The sequence below is a fragment of the Schistocerca cancellata genome, chromosome 9, assembly GCF_023864275.1.
Source record: "Schistocerca cancellata isolate TAMUIC-IGC-003103 chromosome 9, iqSchCanc2.1, whole genome shotgun sequence".
In the NCBI taxonomy this organism is placed as follows: domain Eukaryota; kingdom Metazoa; phylum Arthropoda; class Insecta; order Orthoptera; family Acrididae; genus Schistocerca; species Schistocerca cancellata.
The window spans coordinates 187,840,561-187,865,084 of NC_064634.1; the positions used below are offsets into that span (position 1 = coordinate 187,840,561).

General features: G+C 37.6%; 1 protein-coding gene across 1 annotated transcript in view; it reads left to right on the top strand.

The window, feature by feature from the left end:
* The window catches only part of LOC126100255 (dynein axonemal intermediate chain 7-like), an 844,976-nt gene that overhangs the window by 243,077 nt on the left and 577,375 nt on the right, over positions 1-24,524 (top strand). The window contains exons 9-10 of the mRNA XM_049910840.1: positions 9,740-10,003; positions 19,683-19,844. Of these exons, the coding sequence (XP_049766797.1) occupies positions 9,740-10,003; positions 19,683-19,844 (426 nt within the window). The remainder of the gene's footprint in view (positions 1-9,739; positions 10,004-19,682; positions 19,845-24,524) is intronic.

A 24,524-nucleotide genomic window follows, 5' to 3' on the forward strand; every position in this document is an offset into this window, starting at 1 on the left:
GCTTTGTGTCTATGTTGGCTACAATAATGCGCTCACTGTGCTGTTCATAGTAGCTTACCCATGCCACTATTTTTTTCTCATTATTAAACGTACTCCTGCATTACCCCTGTTTGCTTTTGTATTTATAACCCTGTACTCACCTGACCAGAAATCTTGTTCCTCCTGCCACCAAACTTCACTAATTTCCACTATATCTAACTTTAACCCATCCATTTCCCTTTTTAAATTTTCTAACCTACCTGTCCCATTAAGGGACATTCCACACTCTGATCTGTAGAACACCAGTTTTGTTTATTCTAATAATGGTGTCCTCCTGATTAGTCCCCACCCAGAGATCCAAATGGGGAACTATTTTACCTCTGGAATATTTACCCAAGAGGACGCTACCATCATTTAACCATACAGTAAAGCTGCATGCCCTCGGGAAAAATTAGAGCTGTAGTTTCCCCTTGCTTTCAGACGTTCACAGTACCAGCACAGCAAGGCCGTTTTGGTTAATGTTACAAGGCCAGATCAGTCAATCATCCAGACTGTTGCCCCTGCAACTACCGAAAAGGCTGCTGCCCCTTTTCAGGAGCCACACATTTGTCTGGCCTCTCAACAGATACCCCTCCGTTGTGGTTGTATCTACGGTACAGCTATCTGTATCGCTGAGGCACACAAGCCTCCCAATCAATGGCAAGGTCTACTTAAGTATTGCAGATATCAAATATATATCAGTTTCTGGACTCGGGATTGGTCATTTACCATGACACAATAGGTTTCTTATTTTGCTGTGTGTATGATCTTTAATAAAGTTATTTTTAATGTTTTTCATTTTTAATCAAAATAATCTCACAGGATATAAGGAAGGGATAAGTGCTTTATATCAATTTCTTTGATAATGTGTCACATCACCAACGACTTTAATCTTGCTGCAATTGAGAGCTCCTTTAAGCCATACAGACACAGACTCTGACTCATTTATTTTACAATGATTCCTCATCCTGAGAACCAATGGCATTGTAGACATATAGTAACATGTACCAATGTCTCTGTTATACACCTCACAAATCTGAAACAATCTCTCGACTGGTAAAAGTCTCAAGGCCAGCTACAGTGTCTACTTTAGCACCACATACTACAGCCACTGTAACCCAACCATTACCATGTCAATTAGTGTCTGCATTCATAAGCGTGATATTCAATATGCATCTGCAAAGGCTATAACAGAGACATTGGTACATCTTACTATACGTCTACAATGCCATTGGTTCTTAGCATGAGAAATCATCGTAAAACAAAGGAGTCAGAGTCTGTGTCCATATGGCTTAAAGGAGCTCTTAATTGTAGCAAGATTAAAGTTGTTGGTGATGTTACACATTACTACAGAAACTGAAATAAACTAGCTATCATTTCCTTATCTCCTGTCATATTTTAAGCAAAACAGTCTACACATTGATCTTGCCAAAAGCCAAGAAGTTACTGATGGGAAATCTAGGGAGGAAACTGAACAATCCATTCCCACACTATGTATGGCAGCACCCTTGCTAGTCCAGTCGGCTTACAAGACATCATAGATGCTGGGTGATGTACTCAAGTGTCTGTCAACTACATCAGTCTTGTGACTGAAATTTGTAAATTGTTAGCCAAGAAATTATCCTATATGAAGAATTTGTGGAACTATTTCTTTAGAAAAGTAGTCACTATGGAAAGTGCTATTGAACATATTCCCCCACCCAAGTAGGGGAATTAACTTCTTGATACATTATCTAACTATAAATAATGTGATGATTTGTTATGTTCAGTACAGAAATTTGAAAACTTAAAAAGTTCAAGAGTACATTCTATGAACCATGTTGTAAATAATTATGAGAACCTGATAAAATTAAGCACTGTTAAGTTACTAGTCATACATTTCAATGAGTTTTCTTATCTCAGCATTCAGTAAATACTTTTTTTATCAGTTGTAAATTAACTTTCTAGGCTTCTATGTAAGTGGGTTAGTTTGAATGAACAATTAGCAAATAATGTGGAAGATATCTACGTTTGTGATCATAAATCAAGTATAGACTGTATAATAAGATTATGCATTTCTGATTTCACAGACTGATTTTGGTCCTCAAGTTACTCGATTATGTTATCATTCAAAGCTAATTATGACTCTGTTTACCTGTATTTATCCTGAGTGCTGCAATATTGTATCTGATTGGAACTCGAGTTGTGAGCAGACTCTTGTGGTTTTGACTGGGTTTTGGGTACCCCTGGTCATCGGTGACTTTGTGTGCGTACTCAAGGAGAGTGTAAAACTATTGATTGAGGCTAGATGTTTCCTCTAATAATTCTTTACATTTGATTGAACTTATTGGTACATGAGTATGAAGTTTATTCATTTTGTTGTGTTGAAACATTTCTGCTGCTGTGTACCCAGTGTGGTTTGGATTTGTGGGTTGGTCTCCACATCGTAAGCATAGGCCCTAATATTTTTTTATTATTTTCTCCTTTCATGAGTCAACATATCCTTACATGCTCTGTTCTATGTGGCTGATTGATTCTGTGCTATACTCATACCTGTGATTGAGTATATTCTTCTGGTCTGTAAACATCATTGTGAGTTTTTCAAATTGGCTCACTCGCCATACACTTAGACTCTAAATTCTTTTTCCTCTTTTTTAATGATCTTTAAGATGCAACTTTATAGATGTAAACTTGCAATTTCTAATTCTAGTAATTTACATTGCCTCTGCACTTCTCTCTATAGTTTAGTGTTGTAATGTTGTGGTTTTGCCATTTATATCATTTATCTTGAGACAGAATGTTCCAAAGATCTGAATATCTGAATGCCGTTTCTTCATATATATATAGGTTATGACTTGGATAACAGACACTTTTCTTATGTTTTTTTGTAATATGTTATGTATCAGATACTTCTATACATCTGTATTCTATCTTTTGGCATCATTTTGTACACTGTTTGCCAAACCTTATAGTCTGTCACAAAATATTATAAATACATTGTTTCCATATTATGTGAGGGTGATATTGTAATGGGACATCCCCCTATATCATTACCTTTCCTCAACAGTAGTAGTAGGTACAAGCAACATTTTTCAAATTTTGGACAGGTCAGTATTATCTCAGCTGCTTTTCTGAAGCATAATTTTATATGCAATATATTATACTTCAAGCTAAAATTTATGATTAGGAATTATTATTTTGGATGTTATAATCAATGAATACTAGTTCTGAATGTACAGCTAAATTTATTTTTTAGGAACATTTGAAATTACAAATTATTTGGCACACTTAAATTTTCTGTTACTAGTTACAAAATCTACTACTGTTTATTATGTTTATTTCTGGATTCATTTATGAAACAATAATCAAAACTAATAGAAATTCACTTGTGAAGAAAATTTTAAACCCTTTGGAATATTGTTATTACTGCAGAGTGAAGTAGTAGTAAGCATGTCTCAGATGTGATCAGATGCATTTTTGTATCTTGGGCAAACAATGTAATTTTGGTTTGTTAATGTGAAAATTCAAAAAATAAATTAATGTAAAAACAAAAATTCTGCAACAACTTCAAAATTATGTTGATCAGTTCAAGCATGAGGATTAAAAATATGAGAAATTCAGCTTCAAGAATCATACCCCTAGACAAGAAGAACTGAAGTCAACTCTGCAAGAAAAGATAAGTAAACTAAAAAGTAATTGTAATCTTACTCCTCCTGAATCTTCAGAAAAGATTTTGCTCCAATAGCTGCAACTGGGAAGGCAGGGGAGACTACAAGTTGATAGAAGCCTTCGATTCACTCAGTGGTATTACTTATAAACAGAATTTTCTTGGGTTCTCAGCAGCATCTTTCACTAAACTATGATGTGGAAGTAGTTGTATGCTTTGCGCATTTAACTTCTTACTGACATATGCATTTCCACTAACTTTTCCTGTCATCATTTGCTCATTCTTTTTCGAACGGAAAGTGCAAAAATCTCTGCTTCCTCAGAATTTTCTGAATTTTATTGCTGAACCACAGAGGGTCTTTTCCATCTTTAATCCTCTTACATAACATATACATCTCCAAAGCATGATTTACAATAGCCCATAATTTGCCTTCGTGCATCACATTGGAATTAAATTATGCCTCAGTGGTATGCTAAAACTGCTCATCTGCTCTTTCTAGCATTAACCCCCCCTCCCCCCCCCCCCTCCAGCCTTCTTAATGGATTTAGTAACCATTATAACTCTAATAACATTATGATCGCTAATCCCTGTCTCTATATTGACTCTGTTAATAAGATCACACATGCTTGTAGTTTCAAGGTATAAAATATTTACACTTAATGTGGGTAGCCTAACTAGTTGTTCAAGGTAGTTTTCAAAAAACATGTTCAAAAGTACTTGCAATGAAGCACTGCAATGGACCTATAAATGTCCTAGTCTATACGCAGCAGATTAAGGTTGCCTCCAACTAATATTGAATCATCCGGGTATTTCTACACTGCTGAGCATAGATAGTCTTTGAATGATTCCAGTTTTTGTACACTTTACTCTCATTCCTATTTATGTCATTCCACTGTGATTCTCTTCAGTTATCGCTTCCCTGGTAACTGTTTCTGTAATTTCTTCCTTCTCTCCTCCTATAATTCCACATGTTACTATAATAATGATTCCACCCCCCACACTGACACCCACAACATCTATTCTGAGTAAAATTACATCTGTCATACCTTTCTAATCCTTTTTAATGCATCTATTTGTGTAAGTTCATCAAATGGTCTGTCTGAGTGGATTAATTTTCTTCATTGTTTCTCATAAAATTCGTAAATGCAGTCATTCCTCTTCTTGTAACATAATCCATTTAAAAATTCACTTTTAATCCTTGCGTGTTCACTTTCTGCCCAGAATTTATTCAGAATTTTTGTTCCTTCAAAATCACAGCATGATGTGTCCATATTAGTGTACTGGTAAGCCAATGAAAGTGTTTCTCCATCCAAAACTTTTTTTACAAATTTTATGTCAGTTAAATCAGCTGTACCAGCAAAAGAACTATCATGAAGTGTTGTAAATCATAACTATATGAAGTTTATTATCACCAGGGAAACATTTACAGGGACATTAGCCTATATCCCAGTAAAATTACTAATGAAACTCCTAGTAGCAAAATTCTCTTACAATTTAGTGAGTTTTTTTACAAACATTACCAACATTACTATTAGATGCATCCACATTGCTTGTTACAACTTTCTCTACCTCTACAACTTTGCCATTAATTATGGAAATCTGATTACCTGTTTCCACCTCTAATTTACCAATTTTCATTGAAGAGTCCATATTTTGACACATATTTGATCTCAAAACATTACTCTCTTGTTTTATTACATTGTGAACAATTTTGATGTTCTTATCAGCTGTGTCTGTAAAATTTGATGTGACCTTCATGATTTCAGTCTCTATTGGACTAATCTACACATTGATTTGTTTATGCTCTGACTCTACAATCAGTTTCTGTTTGGCAACATGTTTTTTATCTCCATAAACTGTGCACAATTATTTAGAATTTTATTCCTCAACTCTTTCACTCCATTATTCAAAGCAACTATCCTACTACCCATTAACTGTTCTAAACTGTTGTGTAGTTCTATTCTTGTTTATTCTAAATTGTTATTTGGTTCCCTTTTTGTTTGATCTAAGCTTCTATTTAGTTTCCCCCAAAACTTACCAAGGTTAGAGCAAAGTATACAAAGAAGCCATGGATTACTCGAGGAATAGGGGTATCTTGTAAAACAAAAAGAAAACTGTATCTGTCAATCTGAAACATTTCCAATGTTGATGCTATAGCACATTATAAGAAATACTGCAAAATATTAAAGACTGTAATACGGATGTCAAAGCAAATATATTACAAGGAAAAGATAGTCATATCAGATAACAAAATAAAGACAATATGGGATATAGTGAAGAAGAAGACCGCTAGAACCAGACATGAAGAGGAACAAATAGCATTAAGAGTGAATGATACATTGCTGACAGATGTATATAGTGTTGCAGAACTTTTTCACCAACATTTTATAACTGTTACTGAAAAGATGTGGTTGTCAGGTTCGGTAGATGCTGCTATGGAGTACCTCAGACCAGACATTTCAAGTAACTTCCATAATATGAATTTGACCCTCACTACCCCAACAGAAATAATGTCCATCATAAAATCTTTAAAATCAAAAACATCTAGTGGGTATGATGAAATATCAACAAAGTTAATCAAAGAATGTGATTCTGATCTAAGTAACATATTAAGCTATCTGTGTAACCAGTCGTTTATCAGTGGAATATTCCCTGAATGGCTGAAATATGCTGAAGTTAAGCCACTGTTTAAGAAGGGAGATAAAGAAATAGCATCAAATTTCCGTCCAATTTCACTGTTGCCAGCATTCTCAAAAATTTTCAAAAAAGTAATGTACAGTCGGCTTTATAACCGTCTTATCTCAAATAACATACTGTCAAAGTCACAGTTTGGATTTCTAAAAGTTTCTGATATTGAGAAGGCTATCTACAATTACAGTGAAAATGTGCTTAATTCATTCGACAAAAAATTGCAGGCAACTGGTATATTTTGTGATCTGTCAAAGGCATTTGACTGTGTAAATCAAAATATCCTTTTAAGTAAATTAGAATATTATAGTGTAACAGGAAATGCTGCAAAATGGTTCAAATATTATATCTCTGGCAGGAAACAAAGGGTGTTATTAGGAAAGAGACATGTATCAAGCTATCGGGCATCATCCAACTGGGAACTAATTACATGTGGGGTCCCACAAGGTTCCATTTTGGGGCCTTTACTTTTTCTTGTTTATATCAATGACCTTTCATCAGTAACATTACCAGATGCCAAGTTCGTTTTGTTTGCCGATGATACAAACATTACAATAAATAGCAAATAAGTGTAGTCTTAGAAAGATCAGCCAATAAAATATTTGTGGACATTAATCACTGGTTCCTAGCTAATTCTTTGTCATTAAACTTTGAAAAAACACACTACATGCAGTTCAGAACTTGTAAGGGGTGTCCCACGAGTATATGTCTAACATACGATGACAAGAGGATAGAAGAAGTGGACAGTGTTAAATTCTTGGGATTACAGCTTGATAATAAATTCAACTGGGAGGAGCACACCACAGAACTGATGAAGCATCTTAACAAATCTCTGTTTGCAATGCAAATTTTGTCAGACATGGGGGATATAAAAATGAAAAAGCTGGCATACTATGCTTACTTTCATTCCATAATGTCATATGGGATTATTTTTTGGGGTAATTCATCAAGCCAAGCTAAAGTTTTCTAGGCGCAAAAACTTGCAGTAAGAGTTACATGTGGTGTGAACTCAAGAACATCTTGCAGAAGCCTGTTTAGGGAACTAGGGGTACTAACTACTGCTTCCCAATATATTTAATCCTTAATGAAATTTGTCATTAAAAATACATCACTTTTTCAAACCAACAGCTCAATTCATGGAATCAATACTAGAAATAAGAATAATCTTCACAAGGATTTAAAGTCACTTAGTCTTGTACAAAAAGATGTGCATTATTCAGGAACACACATTTTCAATAACTTGCCAGCAGCCATAAAAAGCTTAACAACCAATGAAATTCAGTTTAAGAGAAGCCTAAAGGATTTATTGGTGGCCAACTCCTTCTACTCCATTGATGAATTTCTCAGTAAAACCAACTGATTTGTATATAAGTGCAATATAACTTCTGCACAATTTCAGTGCAGTAATGTGTTCATTGAAAATGTGTGTGTGTGTGTGTGTGTGTGTGTGTGTGTGTGGTGTGTGTGTGTGTGTGTGTGTGTAAGTAAGTACAATCTAACTTCTGCACCATTTCAGTGCAGTAATGTGTTCATTGTAAATAAGTATTATAGTAGTTCTATTACATGTTTATTACCTTATAAATAAATAAAAAAAATTTTATTCTAAATTCAGTACATTAGTATTTGTAAAATGACTCTTTCATATAGTGTTCATTAAAAAATGACCATCATTCCACTTGGGACCTGTGGAATGGTACATTAGCTTATTTGTTTTACTTGTAAATATTTGTCATGTATTGTTATTTTTCTGACATGTTCCACATCCTGGAGGACCTCCTCACTACAGATCAATTGGAATGAAAGTAAATCTAATCCAATCTAATCAGTTTTTGATGCTTTCAGTTCTTCCACCCAAATATATATAAAGTTCTACATTGTTATCCAAAACTGTTTCATTGTTGGACAATAGCTAACTAATTAGTCTTGGCTTTCCATTTTTGACAATGTTAGCTAATAGAACAATACTAATAAAAAATCTTTCATGTGGCCAAATCACTGTCATACCAACTGCACAGAAAGAATGAAATACTTAGCTATTTGGTGTCCATGATGACAATTTGCTGCTTAATGTATCAAATGAAGTTGTCTTATTTGAAGAACATGATGATTACAGCAAAGAACTGCTTTCAAAATTTCTTTATTTAACAATCAGATGCTGTTCACAGACCATTCTCAAGTTCATAAAATAATTTTCAGCGGCATAATGGGTGATATAAAATCATTGGTGTCAGATAATAAATTCCACAATTTCATCACCATTTTCACATGACAATGTATTACATCATCAAACATTAACTCTGCCAGACAGTGCACTTATTCATGTTGCATCAACAACCAGTATAATTACTAGAAACAGAGACATTCTCCATATGTATGTAATGATTAGTAGTATGCATAATGCCTCTGTTTCAATCCTAACTGTTGATGTACCATGTATGGAGCACTGTCTGGCACAGTTTATGGTTGACGATGTAATTTATATTACCATGTGTCAACAGTGACAAATTCATGGATTATGTTATCTGATACCAATGATTTTACATCACCTTATCTGATTTTATAAATGCTTTTATGTACGCGATGATGGTCTGTGAACTGAAACTAATTACTAAATAAAGAAATTTTTCAGCATCTCTTGGTAGTAGTCATGACATTCCTCAAATATTTATGAGCTTTGAGATGCCACCTTTGGAAAGTTATCTTAATGTGTGAATTAAATGCCATTAAAAAAATCATTTGTATGAATGAAAGTGGCTGTGCAGTTCTTTCTGTGCAGAGAGAGCAATAGAATACTTTGATATCTCCAGTTTCTTCTACGGCCCATGTGCTCCTAGGTTCACACCATATGCTTCAGCTACTGACAGGTGTGCCTAATTTATAACAACATTGGAATCCATGGGGAGATTTAAATTCTGCTTCTAAAGTTTTTTAAAAGTTGATATACAGAGAATTATGTTTTCCTAATTTGTTGTTGTAACACTTGACATAATTCCATTGCATCACTTTTTATAGTACCTATGATGGTAAGACAATAATCTGCTCAAAAAGATGAACATGAAACTCAAAGATAATGTTAACATGTGCCTGAAATATAAACAAGAAACATAAACTGCAGAAAGATCTGTTACCATGTCCACAATGAGGCATTTCTTCCCAATGTGCTTGTACCCCTTACCAATTGCATATGTGATGTTCACACAACTGAAGTTCATCAGAGTAGAAAAGTGGAAATACCCAGAAAGACCATTTTCTTTGCAGATTTTATTTTTTAAAACATTTATGAGAAATCAAGTAGTTTGCTTCTTAAATGTTTATATGATTAATGGTGAAAAATGAAAAAAACTAAAATACAGAGAAGCTTTATACATGCAACTTCATCCATTGCAGATCTTCTTTCTGTGGTCATTCAAGAATGGGAACAAAAAGCTGCGCTGCAACTGAAAGTGGATGAGGATATGGCAGATCATACTAGGCAACGCTGTGAGTTACTAGCTAAAATGACAGCTGTCCCATCACCACCAAAAACACCATCTTCTGGTAAAGGATCAAAGTCAGCTCCTGACCCTCAAGTAGACCAGCCTAACTACGTCAAGATGCTCCAGGAGATGCCTCCAGTAAAAACAGCATCACAGCGTTTCCAGGAAGCTGAAGGTTAGTTGCAGAACAGTTGTACATGAGATTGTCATATACTCCACACGTTTCCAATACAGGAACTTACAGTTCACAAAATACTTATATGGTGTAACCCTACATAATTTTTAAAGAAAGATAGTTTATGTGTCAGAAAAAAAGCATTGCTTAATTTATTCAGTGTTTTTGTATGTAAATGCAGCTTGTTGATTTATGTTCAAGAAGTAATTTTCAAGTAAAAAGAATTTTTGTTTGATGAGAAGAACAAGTCAGCTCTTATAAATGTTTTATGTAAACCACGTTTCCTTATAAGAATAGCCATTCGCATAAGTAGTTATTCTTTTATATGTCAGGCCTGGAAGATAAAAAAGTGTCAAAGAGAGCAACTTTCTCACTGATTAAAGGTCTCTGTACATAAAATAAAATAAAAAAAAAAAAACAATGGCAGCCACTCACCTGTAGATGAGTAAATGGTTTCACATGGACACATGTAACAGCTCAGAGAATTGTACTAGTTTTTGAGCTTTCATTTCAATGGGTTAACATGTGAAGCTTTCAACAGCAGTTGTAAAAAGAGGATAATCAACAGAAACAATAATGAACTTATGGCATGGAGCATGAGAAGGGAATGGGTATGGTAGAAAGAGTTGGAGATGGGAGTCAGTGGTCTTGTAAATAAGAAGAGTGGATATCTGTGAGTATAATGTTTGGATGGTGAAGGAATAGAGTGGAAGATAACAGCGGAGGAAAGAGTGACCGAAAAGATGTGAGAAAGGGTTGTGTAAGTTCAGGCAAGGGGCATTTCAAGAGCAGTAGATCTGTTACAGGCACATTTTCTGTCTATATACCTCAGAAAAGCTGGAGCAGTGGGTGATGGGGCAGGGATTAATGCTTATGACTTAGATGATGAAACAGGTCTTGCTGTTATTGATGTTGCAGTTTGCGGCATTTTCAGTAATTGTAATTGGGTGTTCAAGATTTAGGTTATCAATATTTCAGCAGAGGTAATTCATATAGGCAGTCATCTGTTAGTTTGTCACACTCACATACAATATGCGCAATAATTGCAGCATAAATGGTATACACTGTGGCTACTTTCGTATATGCCCATATCTTGAAATTAATAGAAAATGGCTATGGCTGGACTGTGGTGGTGAATTTAGGATTGGTGTATGTGACAGGTTTTACATCTGGTTTACCCAAAGATGTATGGCCTGTGACATGCTTGATTGTGATAAAGATTTGTTTGGTGATGGATATGGATAATTTCTGGGTTGTGTTGTGGTGTAATACCACTTTGAGAGATGAGAGTAGGCTGTGTCCAGTGAAAGGATCCTGGATAATGAGAGCATCTGGTGTCCGCAATGGGTCATGTGAATGTGGAGAAGATTATATATGGCAGGTGATCCACACCATAACCGAATACTGCCGTAACTTACATGGCAGGTCAAGTATAGAAATCTTGAGAAATCAGCAATAGCAGAACATGGCCTTACGGCAGGACACAAGATCAACATGGAGAAAACAAAGGTCCACACCCACACATTGTCCAACTGGGGTTCCATATGAAAGAAGCAGTAGAAATTTGCATGTGCAGTAACAATTTTAACAGGGAGAGAGGTTTCAAACTGAGTTGTGCCTGGAGACCAGCCCTGAGAGGAAGTGTCTTCAAAAAAATGCAACCAAAAATCATAATTCCTTAGGGGATATGTGATACTGGGAATGGACACCATTCCCCTTCCGCCCCTAAGTCACGTCCTTATCGGGAAGGGATGATATACACTATGTGATCAATAGTATCCAGACACCCTCAAAACAATACATTTCTCATATTTGGTGCATTGTACTGCCACCTACTGCCAGGTATTCCATATTAGTGACCTCATTAGTCATTAGACATTGTGAGAGAGCAGAATGCTGCACTCCGCAGAAATCACGGACTTTGAATGTGGTCAGGTATTTGGGTGTCACTTGTGTCAAACGTCTGTACACAGGATTTCCACATTCCTAAGCATCCCTAAGTCCACTGTTTCCAATGTGATAGTCAAGTGGAAACATGAAGGGACATGTACAGAACAAAAGCATACAGGCTGACCTCATCTGTTGACTCACAGAGACTGCCGACAGTTGCAGAAGATCGTAATGTGTAATAGGCAGACATCTACCCAGACTATCACACAGGAATTCCAAACTGCATCAGGATCCACTGCAAGTACTATTACAGTTAGGTGGGAGGTGTGAAAATGTGGATTTCATGGTCAAGCAGCTGCCCATAAGCCACACATCAAGCCGGTAAATGACAAACGAGGCCTCACCTGGTGTAAGGAGCATAAATGTTGGACGATTGAACAGTGGAAAAATGATGTGGAGTGACGAATCCTGATACACAATGTGGCGATCCGATGGCGGGGTGTGGGTATGGCGAATGCCCAATGAACGTCATCTGCTAGTGTGTGTAGTGTCAACAGTAAAATTTGGAGGTGGTGGTGTTATGGTGTGGTCATGTTTTCATGGAGGGGGCTTGGACCCCTTGTTGTTTTGTGTGGCACTATCACAGCACAGGCCTACACTGATGTTTTAAGCACCTTGTTGCTTCCCACTGCTGAAGAGCAACTCAGGGATGGCAACTGCATCTTTCAACATGATTGAGCACTTGTTCATAATGCACGGTCTGTGGTGGAGTGGTTACATGACAATAACATCCCTGTAAGGGACTGGCCTGCACTGAGTCCTGACCTGAATCCTCTAGAACACCTTTGGGATGTTTTGGAACACTGACTTCATGCCAGGACTCACCGACCAACATCGATACTTCTCCTCAGTTCCATTCCCCACTGCCTGTAGACAGGCATCTCCTGATGAAAAAGATCATGCTAATCTCCGAAATTCACATTTTAAGAATATTTTATACATTTACCTCATTTATTGACATGGCAGGAGGTAGACAAAGCTGTGGAGAATGGTGTGGTTTATCTACTTAAAGCCTATGTGATAACAGTTAATAAGGGGAGTACTGGTTGATGCCGTTCCACTTTTTTTTCGTGCTGAAAGAAGAAATGCCATGGGAAATTGGTTTTTGGTATGTCCAAGAATATTTGTCTTTCATATTTTGACAACTGCTCCTTACCACTGCAAATGGTATGGTTACAGGGACCAGGCTTTAGCTGACAGCAATTCAAATGAAGTAACTATTGATGACAGGATAGATATTTTTATAAAATCACCAAAGAGATGGTTATCAATATGCATAAGTGTAGTTCATTGAGTTGAGAAGGACCAGGCAAAACTAATTTGGAAGTAGGTGTACAGATTCTGAAGAAAAGAGCAGAAGCTGTTTTTGCCATGTATGTGGAATATAAGCAGGTTTTAGTAACTAGGTGCCAAGCAAGTACCCATGGCACTTCCACAGATCTTTTTGTACATATTTTTCTTTATGAATATCTCCAGACAATTGTGTGCACTCACCCTCTATACATCCAAGGCAATAATCAGTTGCTCCATCATTATTCCACACTTTCCTTTACATTACTGTCAGATTCTTTGATTATTAGTTCAGGGCTATCTCACTGTAGACCAATATTCCTTATGCTCATAGCATTCAACACTACTTTTCCCATTCTCCTCACACAAAACCTGCCCTCTCTTTCCAAATGCTTTTGGCCTGTCACATATTGACACGGTTCTTTTAAAGCTCAAATGAAGAAACAAATCTGTGGAGTGGACGTGCACACCAGCCTGTGTCAATCAGTTTATGGGCTACCTTGTAGATTGTTGTAGAACCCATCCCATCCAACCACTGTGCTGAACCTCTCATCTGGTTTGCTCATGACATATTAGTGATCTTGACCCATGACAATTACAACCTCTGCTTTTTTCGTTAAGTAGCACAATATCTACTCCCAAATCTGATTTACCTTATGCTTAGCAAATTACCACTTATCTCCTTTGATGTTGATTTCCAGTGCCATAATAACCTCTGTTCATATCAAGTGCACCAGTCCTCAACAAAACAACCATTTTGAAAGCTGTCACCTGTTCCACATCAACCCCCCCCTCTCCCTGTAGGACATATCAGTGCTGTACCTTACCAGTTCCTGTACAGACAGACAAATCTTTCCTAACTTCCTTAGAAACAGATTTCATGTGCCATTTCTTCCTATGATAGCAACAAATGAATAACAACAGCAAACCAGGCACTGAACAGTATCTTCTTGCAAAAGTCAACCAACACTTTAACTGTCTCTCGTCATGCCCTGCAATGGATATCCAATCCAAGATCTCACCCTCACTTCCCAGTGTTTTACTCGATCACACACCTATTCACTGAACATATTGTAAACAATAATATTGAATACTTCAATATTGATTCTTTGGATCATCTCCCATCTCATTTACCACCTCCTCCCCCATTCTATAAGTAAATCTTGTGTGCTTCACATGTGGAAACTATCCCTCCAGCTGCTCTTCAATTCTTGCAAACCTCATCGTGTCATGGCAAGTCCTCATCCTCGGCTAAACATTCCTATTCCCTTGGCCTCACTCTTTCCTCTCCTGTTGTTATACACCACACTGCCTACTGTTGCAATAAAGCTACAACCTTCAGTATTGTGTTATCATAATAATCCTTATTTTGCCACCAGGCTCTTCCTCTAGTACCTCATAATTCTCCTCTACTGTCTCTTAGCTCTGCATGCCTCCCTTTCTCAGTTACTCCAACCTTTCATCTTCCCTTAAATCCCTCAGTCAATCACCTGTCTGACCAGGAAACTATTCATAAATAGTGCAGCACATGAGCAATGGTGTTGTGTGTGTGTGTGTGTGTGTGTGTGTGTAGAGAGAGAGAGAGAGAGAGAGAGAGAGAGAGAGAGAGAGAGAGAAAGGATGTCTATGTCGAACCGCTTAATCACATGTAGCTGACTGATTGTCTTTCCTCATATTTCTTCATGGTATACACTAAAGAGTTATGAATATGCAAACATGTGAAGATATAACACTGAAATAAGATAAATTCAGTAATACACTATCCAGGTGTTGGCACAAAATTGTGAGTCACGACATGACAAACAAAACCATGCACAAATCCAAAGGACAAACTGAGATGAACCCAAACATGAAAACCAAGGAATGTCAATTGTCAACAGTCACAAATATAGCTTACAGCCAGTAAGGCAGTCATCAAAATTAGATGACACACACACACACACACACACACATATATATATTCACACAAACACAACTCACACAAACATGACTGCAGTCTCAGGTAATTGAGGCCACACTGCAAGCAGCAGCACCAGCGCATAATGGGTGGGAGCAAGGAGGAGGCTAGGGCGGGGAGGGGGATAGTAGGGTAGCAGTGGTGGACAGTGACGTGCTGCTGGAGAGCATGCAGGGATGAGGTGGAAAGAGGATAGGACAGCTATGTGCAGTCAGGAGGTTAGACAGAGGGCAGTGGAGAGGTGAGGAGGGAGGATAGTGGAAAAGGAGAGAAGTAAAAAGACTGAGTGCAATGGAGGAATGAGGGCTGTGTAGTGCTGGAATGGGAACGGAGAAGAGGATGGATGAGAGAGGAACCTACACAATATACTTGTCCATCCCTACACAACCCCTGCTCCCAACCCCTTACCTCATGGCTCAAACCCACGTAATAGACCTAGATGGAAGACCTGTTCCATACACCCTCCCACAACCACCTACTCCAGTCCAGTCACAAACATCAAACGCAGGGCTATCTTTAAAACCAATCATGTGATCTACAAGCTAATGTACAACCATTGTGCTGTATTTTATGTGGGCATGACAACCAACAAGCCATCCGTCTGCATGAATGGCTACCAACAAACTTTGGCCAAGAAACAAGTGGACCACCATTTTGCTGAGCACACTGCCAAACATGACATCCTTCATTTCAGTGATTGCATCACAGCCTGTGCCATCTGGATCCTTCCCACCAACACCAGCTTTTCTGAATTGCACAGGTAAGAACTTTCCCAGCACTATATCCTATGTTCCCTTAACCCTCCTGGCCTCAACCTGGCCTCTCCCTTCCAGCCCCTTCTCTGTTCCCATTCCTGCACTATGTAGCCCTCATTCCTCCATCATACCCACTCTTTATACCTCTCTCCTGTTCCACTATCCCCCCCCCCCCCCCGCCTCTCTCCCCATCTCTCTGCTGCCGCTGTCTACCCTCCTGACTGCACATAGCAGGCCTACCCCCTTTCCACCTCATCCCTGTGTACTCCCCAACAGCATGTCGTTGTCTGCCACCCCCACCCTACTATTACTCCTCCTTCCCACCCCATCCTTCTCCTTACCCCCAGCCAGTGGCCACTCCCATCAAGCACTGATGCTGCTGCTCATAGAGTGGCATCAGTTGCTATATTTGTGACAGCCTTTTTATTGCGCCTATCTGCAACTCAGTATCACCACTATATGGTGAGTAACATCTTTACTTTTCAAAATATTGTTACAATCCATCCTGGATTTTCCAGGATAGTTGTCAACAGTATATGAACAAAACAACAATAGCCAACTGAGAGGAATAACAAAGAACGATCAAGTAACTGTGTTCAAATAGTAATGCTGGGAACCAGAAAGCTCAGATACATCAATAGAACTGGACAAGGAAAGCATGTGTCCTTTTTTTGTAGTTCGTGCCATCAGAGGCTCTTTCCACCTGAGGTTAAGTCCCTGCCACAGTGTGGCTCTGAAACCAAACAACTCTAGATGGCCAACACTAGTGTGTTCATCTTGATATCAGTGTCAGAGTCCAGCTATGAAATAAAGCAAATATTCATTTTTCTTATAATTTGTATTTTTTATTGTGGGTGTTTATGTTTCCAATATTTGGAAAGACAATGTAGTGTGTAATGTAAGGAGCAAACTGAGGGGGTATCCAAGACACATGAGAGAGCTATCTATAAGATCAGTCCTTCTGAGGAGGTAGAGACACCATTACATCTGAGGAGGTAGAGACACCATTACATGATTCCATATATACAATAATTAATTCAGCATAGTGTGGCCCCACTTACATATGTGGTTTACAGAAAGGACTTCTGTTGTTCGAATTAGTGTCCATCTTGAATATTTAAGAACACTCACACATGGCTATTAAGAGAGGTTCTCATAGCTGTAAGTTCTTGGACTCTGGAGTATTAGTAACATATTTGTGCACAGTGAGTAATAAATATTCATTGTATTAATAAATGTTACTGCAAATTAACATTGATCATTCTTAAAAATTCTGGTTTCATTTTTGGTTTCTGCTACAATTCTACAATCATTGAAGTAATTTGTTCTCTCAATTGCTAAACAACCATGAGCAAAACCATCTTCTCCATGAAGAAGTCCCAGCAATACTTTAGTGATGAATTCCAGTGAGCAAGAAGAAATACTACACAATCATATTTAAATATTTGATACCATTGTCAATCAAATTACGAGGGCGGTTCAGAAAGTAACCTCCGATCGGTCACAGTGCGGGTTGTGGGGGGAGTAGCGCCGCCATCTGTGCGTTCACGCACTCAACAGGTCAGTCGGCATCAAGCTGTGGTCGAGTGAACGTCGTACCTGCGCTAGTTTAGTTTTTGTGGCAGTTTGAAATGTGTGCTGCAATAGAAAACCCCGCCAAATGTGAAGTGCGTGCTGTCATAAGGTTTTTTACAGCCAAAGGATATTCTGCAGTAGCTATTCATTGTGAGCTTTGTGCCGTGTACAGACCAAGAGTTATGAGTGAAGGAGTTGTCCGTGAATGGGTACGTTTATTTAAAAGTGGACGAGAAAACGTTCATGATGAAGAGAGGAGTGGTAGACCATCATTGGTGACTGACGAACTGGTTCAGACAGTTGATGCAAAAGTTCGTGAAAATCGACGTTTCTCAATGTCGGAGTTGTCTACTGGTTTTCCACAGATTTCTAAGACTCTCTTGTACGAGATAGTGACAGCAAGATTGGGTTACCGTAAGTTCTATGCACGATGGGTGCCCAAAATTCTTACCGACCACCACAAAACTCAAAGAATGGCCTCTGCATTAGCCTTTCTGTCACATTATGAGGATGAAGGAGAACCATTGTTAAACAGAATCGTGACCGGTGACGAAACCTGGATTAAGTACGTGAACCCTGAGACAAAAGAACTAAACCAAGAAAAGCCTCGCAAGATTTTTCTGCCAGAAAACTGATGGCAACGGTGTTTTGGGATGCCAAAGGGGTGTTGTTGGTTGAATTCATGGAACGTGGTACAACCATTAATCAAGACGTGTACTGTGAAACAATAAAAAAGTTACGACGGGCTATACAGAACAAACGCCGTGGTATGCTAACTTCCAGTATCGTTTTTTTGCACGATAACGCCCGTCCTCACTCTGCTCGCAGAACAACGGCCCTTCTTGAGTCCTTCAAGTGGGACGTTATCAACGATCCACCTTACAGCCCAGACCTGGCGCCAAGTGATTATCACCTCTTCATGCATTTGAAGAAATGGCTCGGGTCACAGCGGTTTGATGACGACGAAGAGCTCAAAGATGCGGTCACAGGCTGGCTCCAGGCACAAGCGGGTGATTTTTATGCAGAAGGAATTTCAAAGCTTGTGAAGAGATACAAGTGCCTCAATCGCTATGGAGACTATGTAGAAAAATAGTGCAAAGATGTAGTTGTAAGATGTATATATTAAAATATTTTTATTTAACTTGGTGTATTTTTTTAAATCAACCGGAGGTTACTTTCTGAACGGCCCTCGTAATTTTGGGTATCAGGCCCCATCATTATGAAACAGCAAAACATCTAAAATGCTGACTTTTCAACCATTTTGTAGCAGTCTCTCTTCCGAGCAATTAGTTCATTGCCCTGCAGAGTGCTACTACAATATTGGTCAAAATAGTTAACCGTTATTAAAAAGACTACTACAAAGATGGTCAAAATGTCAGCATTATAGTTTTTTTAGTGTTTCATAATGACGCAGTCTAGTACCCAAAATAATTCTTTTTCATTTATTTTATTTCAAATTGACACTGGCTATGAAAACCTACAAATTTCTATTGACATCAACAGTTTTGATATGAATTTGTTAAATCTGACAATTCTCAAATTATGAATAGTGAGTAAGGAGAGATTGCCTGTCAAGAAGAAAAGATTTTCGACACACGGTCCACAAAAATTTCATGGTACTAAAAAAATAATTAATTATAATAGGTTTTCTATTGACTTTTCATAATATGACAACGAAATAGTAATCTGCTGTTACCCATTTGGCAGTCATATTGTGTGTCTCATCTGTTTTGTTTTTATTATGTCATAGACAATGTCTTTCATATACTGTAGGGTGACAATAACTAATGGTTAAAGATAACTAAAAGAACATATCAAGATGAGTCATCTTAACAAGTCTGCTCATACTCCTTTGTTAATCATAATCTTGTTAAGTCGACACTCGACACAGTCCGAGACATAATTATCACATTTGTTAGTTCTGAATATTTATTAATTTGGTAAGAGAAGTTTTACATTGTATTATTTGTCCTATATATGGGATTGTTATATTTGAATCTACACATACTCTGATCATAATGTACTTGAAGGATTAAATCTTAAGAATAATGTGTCTTTTAATGAAATAAATAAATTTAACTGAAATGAAGTAAATGGTAACTGTTCATGTTAAGTTTTCATAGTAGATTTTGTAATGTGATTCATTATTTAGATGAGGACGAAAAAATGATGAAGGAGAGTCTTACATATGTGGGACAACCCAGTGAACTGAATCTTCGTAAGTTTGTCATTCTTTCTGGTGTGCTACATGTTGATGTCATTAAACAGTTACCTCAACCGCAGAAACTGCCGCATGGGTGGAGTATTCATATAGGTAAATAGTTCAAAATCTCTACAAATGTATTATTTACATTATTCATGCACTAAAAATACCATGTCACCTTTTTCTCACCATTAGCACACTATGTGAACTCTAATGTGATATTCATTCTCTGTTATATTGATTTTATGTGATCCCCAGCTTACTTTTGTATGTTAATATAGTAAACCTTCCCACTGGCAATTTTATTAAGTGAATGTGATCATATTTCTACTCTGAGCAACTGCAAGCAGCCCTGTAACATTAATTTGACAGCCCTGTGATGTTAATTTGAGAACTGAAAATCTCTAACTTTCATGCTGAGGACTTCCAAAATCTTTTTTGTGAAATAATGGGAACTAGAACTTAACACACAGTTTTCCTTGACATCACTGATTATGTGTTGGTTCTGCACAGCCTTCAAAATTACTCATTCGTCTGTATTGAAGATTCACTAATCATCTCTAATATCCACCTTAAAATATACCTTCTTACAAATTTCGCAGTAAAAAATTTAAAGTAACAAAGAGTAACAAGTAATACTTTCAGCTCACATGTAAATACAACTAAGGTATGAATTTCTTGTAGTGTTGAAGAAGTACTACATTTCACACATAAATTAAGCAGTAAAGCATTTAATAATTTTCTGACTCATACTTAAAAGTCATGTAATTGTTATCATTTCATACATGTGACATCTACAGTGTATAATTCAAGGCTCATATCTAGAATCAAGAACTTTTTACAATGAAATAGGTTTCGTCATTGGAGAATAATACGGGATGTAGTAATACGTACATAATAATGTCAGTCCACTGTCAATGACCTAACCCTTATATAGCTGACTATCCAGCAGGCTTTCCTATGTAAACAGCATTGTATAGGTACAGTCCTTGACATCAGTAAGGCATACAGTATTACTTGGAAACACAGTTTTCTAGGGCGTCTCCACCAGTGGGTCTTCTGGGCCATCTCCCCATCTACATTCAATCCTTCTTATCAGAGCACTTTTTTCAGCACCAAGTTGATGTGTTGTCCAATAGTTTTGAGCAGAAGAATAGTGTTCCTCAGGACAGAGTTTTAAGTGTTACCCTATTTGTCATAGCCATAAACAGCATAATGTCTGTGATAAGGTGTTCTGTACAATTTTCCTTATTTGTGGATGATTTTGCAGTTTTTTGTTCCTTCTCCAGCACAGACAACAGCATATTGTCTGCTGCAGTTTATCATGAACAGGTTAGAGGAATGGGCTGTGAAGACAGGTTTTACATTTATTCCAGGTAAGTGTGTCTGTTCATTTCAATCATTATTGTCATATTTTTAATTTACCTGCTGGAGGGGCACTCTACCTTTTAAAGATTCTGTGAGGTTTCTGGGCCTCATTATAGATTCCAACCTGTTGTGTTTGGCATAAATGAAGAACCTGTAGGCCAAGGCCCAGAAGGCACTGAACATCTTCAAGTGCCTCAGCCACAGGTCTTCGGGAGCAGACAGGACACATCTTCTTCAGTTTTATACGGCTTTCGTGTGATTGCCGCTAGACTTCGGGTGCACAGTGTGCAGATCAGCAAGGCCTTCTTATCTGATGATCATTGACACTATCTGTCATGTGGGATTAGACTGGCAACAGGTGCCTGCAAGACAAGCCCCTTGCCATCTCTGTTGAGGATTGGGAACTGCCACTCATCATGCGGCAATCACTCCTCTTCGTGAGTGAGACATGAAAGTTCCTCACTACTCCCAATTCACTGGTGCTTCATACTGTTGCTCATCCAATTATGGAATGTCTTTTCTGCAATTGATCATGAGCAACAATGCATGACATATGTGCTGAAGTCATTTCGTGTGGAGCAAGTACAATCCCAAATCTGGGGTTTAAACTGTCTGCCACTCTGGTTTACTGCAGTGGCCCAGAGTAATTTTAGAGTCAGTGCAGTAAAGGAGAGGCTGTACTCCTGCTTATGCTTTATAATATTACTTTCTGACATTTTAACTGAGCACCACAACTCTGTAACTGTACTTATGGATATATCAAAACGGGGGGACACCACTGGTTGCTCTGCTGTTTTCCCCGATCATGTCCTCAAGATCCAATTGCCTCAACAGTTTACTGTCTCTGATGCATAATTATATGCAGTCTTGTGTGCCCTGAGTAGATGAGATGAGTTGCAAGAGATAAATTCCTCATCTGTTCTGGTTATCTGAGTACCCTTCACTCTTTACAGTGTTTGCACCCACCTGATAAAGGCATCCAGAATATCCATGATGGCCTCCAAAAGGACACCTACACACATGGGTACCAGGGCACATGGGTATTGTGGGGATGAAAGGGAGGATGTAGCAACCAAGGAGATGTGTTCTGATTCTCAGGTAGTTTTGTGTACCATTCCCCTATATGCTATGACCTTGCTGTTGAGGTACAGAGTCATACATTGATGGTAAGAAGAGTCATTGGAAGTGGAGTCTGCTACAGTCCACAATGCAGCCATGAAGTACCTCCTTCTAGCTGCACTGGCAGGATAAGATTCTTCTTTCTTGTCTTTGCGTAGGACACAGCCATATGACACATGGCCTCTTTCTCCAGTGAGACGACCCCTTAGTGTGTGGTGCTTGAAATGTGCAGATCACACTGTGCCACATTTTACTTAACAGTTTCTGCAGTATCATACATTTTGGTGTCAATGTGGTTGTGTGTGTGTGAATGTGTATAAATTTATTAGAAAAAGAGTATGAGGTGGAAAGATAACATGAATACTGTTTTCTGTTACGTGTTTCTCTGCTTCACACAACAGTCCACCGCAGATGAGCAGTTGCCTGTCACTCATTTTACATTTTTAAACTTTAAATTGTGTAAGAATATCTAACACATGAAAATGTTTACTCATTTTTAATTCTTTAAATTGTACATTGCTAGAAATATTGTTGACCATTGCACTGGATTAGCAGTTTCCATTATAACTCTCCTTAATTTAGGAATTACTGTCTTCTTGTATCAAACTTGAATCAGTGTGAGCCTTAGAATTTTGTTTCACATTTCATGGCTTTTACATGCTAACAATGGAATCCTGCAATTTTGAAGTCAATTCAGCAGTCTGATGAACTTCTTGTTCCTGCAAGATTAATAGAGACTGAATTGAACCCAACTCAGATTGCATCTGTTTGCATTGTTTTACATCTTTTTATGTGAAATGAGAAAGTTTCGAATCTGAAAGTCCTTGTAATTCCCTTTTTAAATTTGCTAATAACTCTTGTCTTTCACCTGTGTTTCCATGCAGTTTATTGTCCAGTTTGCAATTTTCTCACACTTTTTTTTACTGTTCAGTTTTTTGTCCATCTGTTTCATACACTTCAAAATTACATATTACATAACTGTTATCAACTTTCCTAATAGCAGAATTATTCATTATGAGGCACTGATTCAGCACACTAGAATCTGAATCTACAATCTCTATCACAATTAAATCTTTGGGTTCACTGTTGATACCAGTTTCACATTTTACCTACTCTACCATTATTTCTTGACTTTGACCATCCTTTTTAACAATTTGGTGGCCATTAATAATTTCATCAGCCATTTTTGAAAGTATGCAGAAAACTGAAGAGACATTAAAACAGTCTATTTTCCATTGGATCAGTGCTCACAATGCATACTTTTTAGCATATTCAACACTGCACAGCTAAAACTGAAAATTTAGTTCACATTCACCATTTCTTCCTATCAGAGATAAGGCCATGCATATGAATAGTGTTTATAGAGTTCTCATCCTGGAGCCAGTATCACCATATATAATAGAATTAAAATATTGATGTGATGTTTCTCCATCATCATAGCTTTGGTCTGTAATCAAATTGTGTGCTTATAGAATATCATCTCAGTTATGTGACTGGATTTGTGATTTCTTGCCAGATAGGTTACAGTTGGTGTTAACTGACATAACAGTCATCAAGTAAAATAGAAGTGATTTTAGGGGTTTCCCAAGGTAGTGCTACAGGCCCTCTGCCGTTACTTATCTATATAAATGAATTAGGAGACAATCTGAGCAGCCGTCTTGGGTTGTTTGCAGATGATGCTGTCATTTATTGTCTAGTAAAGTCATCAGAAGATCAAAATAAATTGCAAAATTATTTAGAAAAGATATCTGTATGGAGCATATAATGAAAAGTGGAAGGTCATCCACATGAGTGCTGAAAGGTATACGCTATACTTCATTTACATGATAAGTCAGTCAAATCTAAAAGTTGTATTTCAACTAAATACCTAGGAATTACAATTACGAACAACTTAAATTGGAAAGAACACATACAAAATATTGTGAGGAACTTAAAGACTGAATTTTATTGGAAGAAAACTTAGAAGATCCAACAGATCTACTACAGAGAGACTGGCTACACTACACTTCACTGTACTCTTTCGGAATACTGCTTTGTGGTGTGGGATCCTTGCCAAATAGAATTAACAGAGTACAATGCGAAAGTTTAAAGAAGATCAGCACATTTTTTATTATCAAGAAAAGGGGAGAGATTGTCACTGACATGATACAGGATTTGGGGTGGATATCTTTAAAACAAAGGTGTTTTTTGTTGTGGCTAAATTATCTGACAAAATTTCAATTACTATCTTCCTCCTCTGAATGTGAAAATACCTTTTTGATGCCAACCTACATAGGGAGAAATAATCTTATAACAAAATAAGGT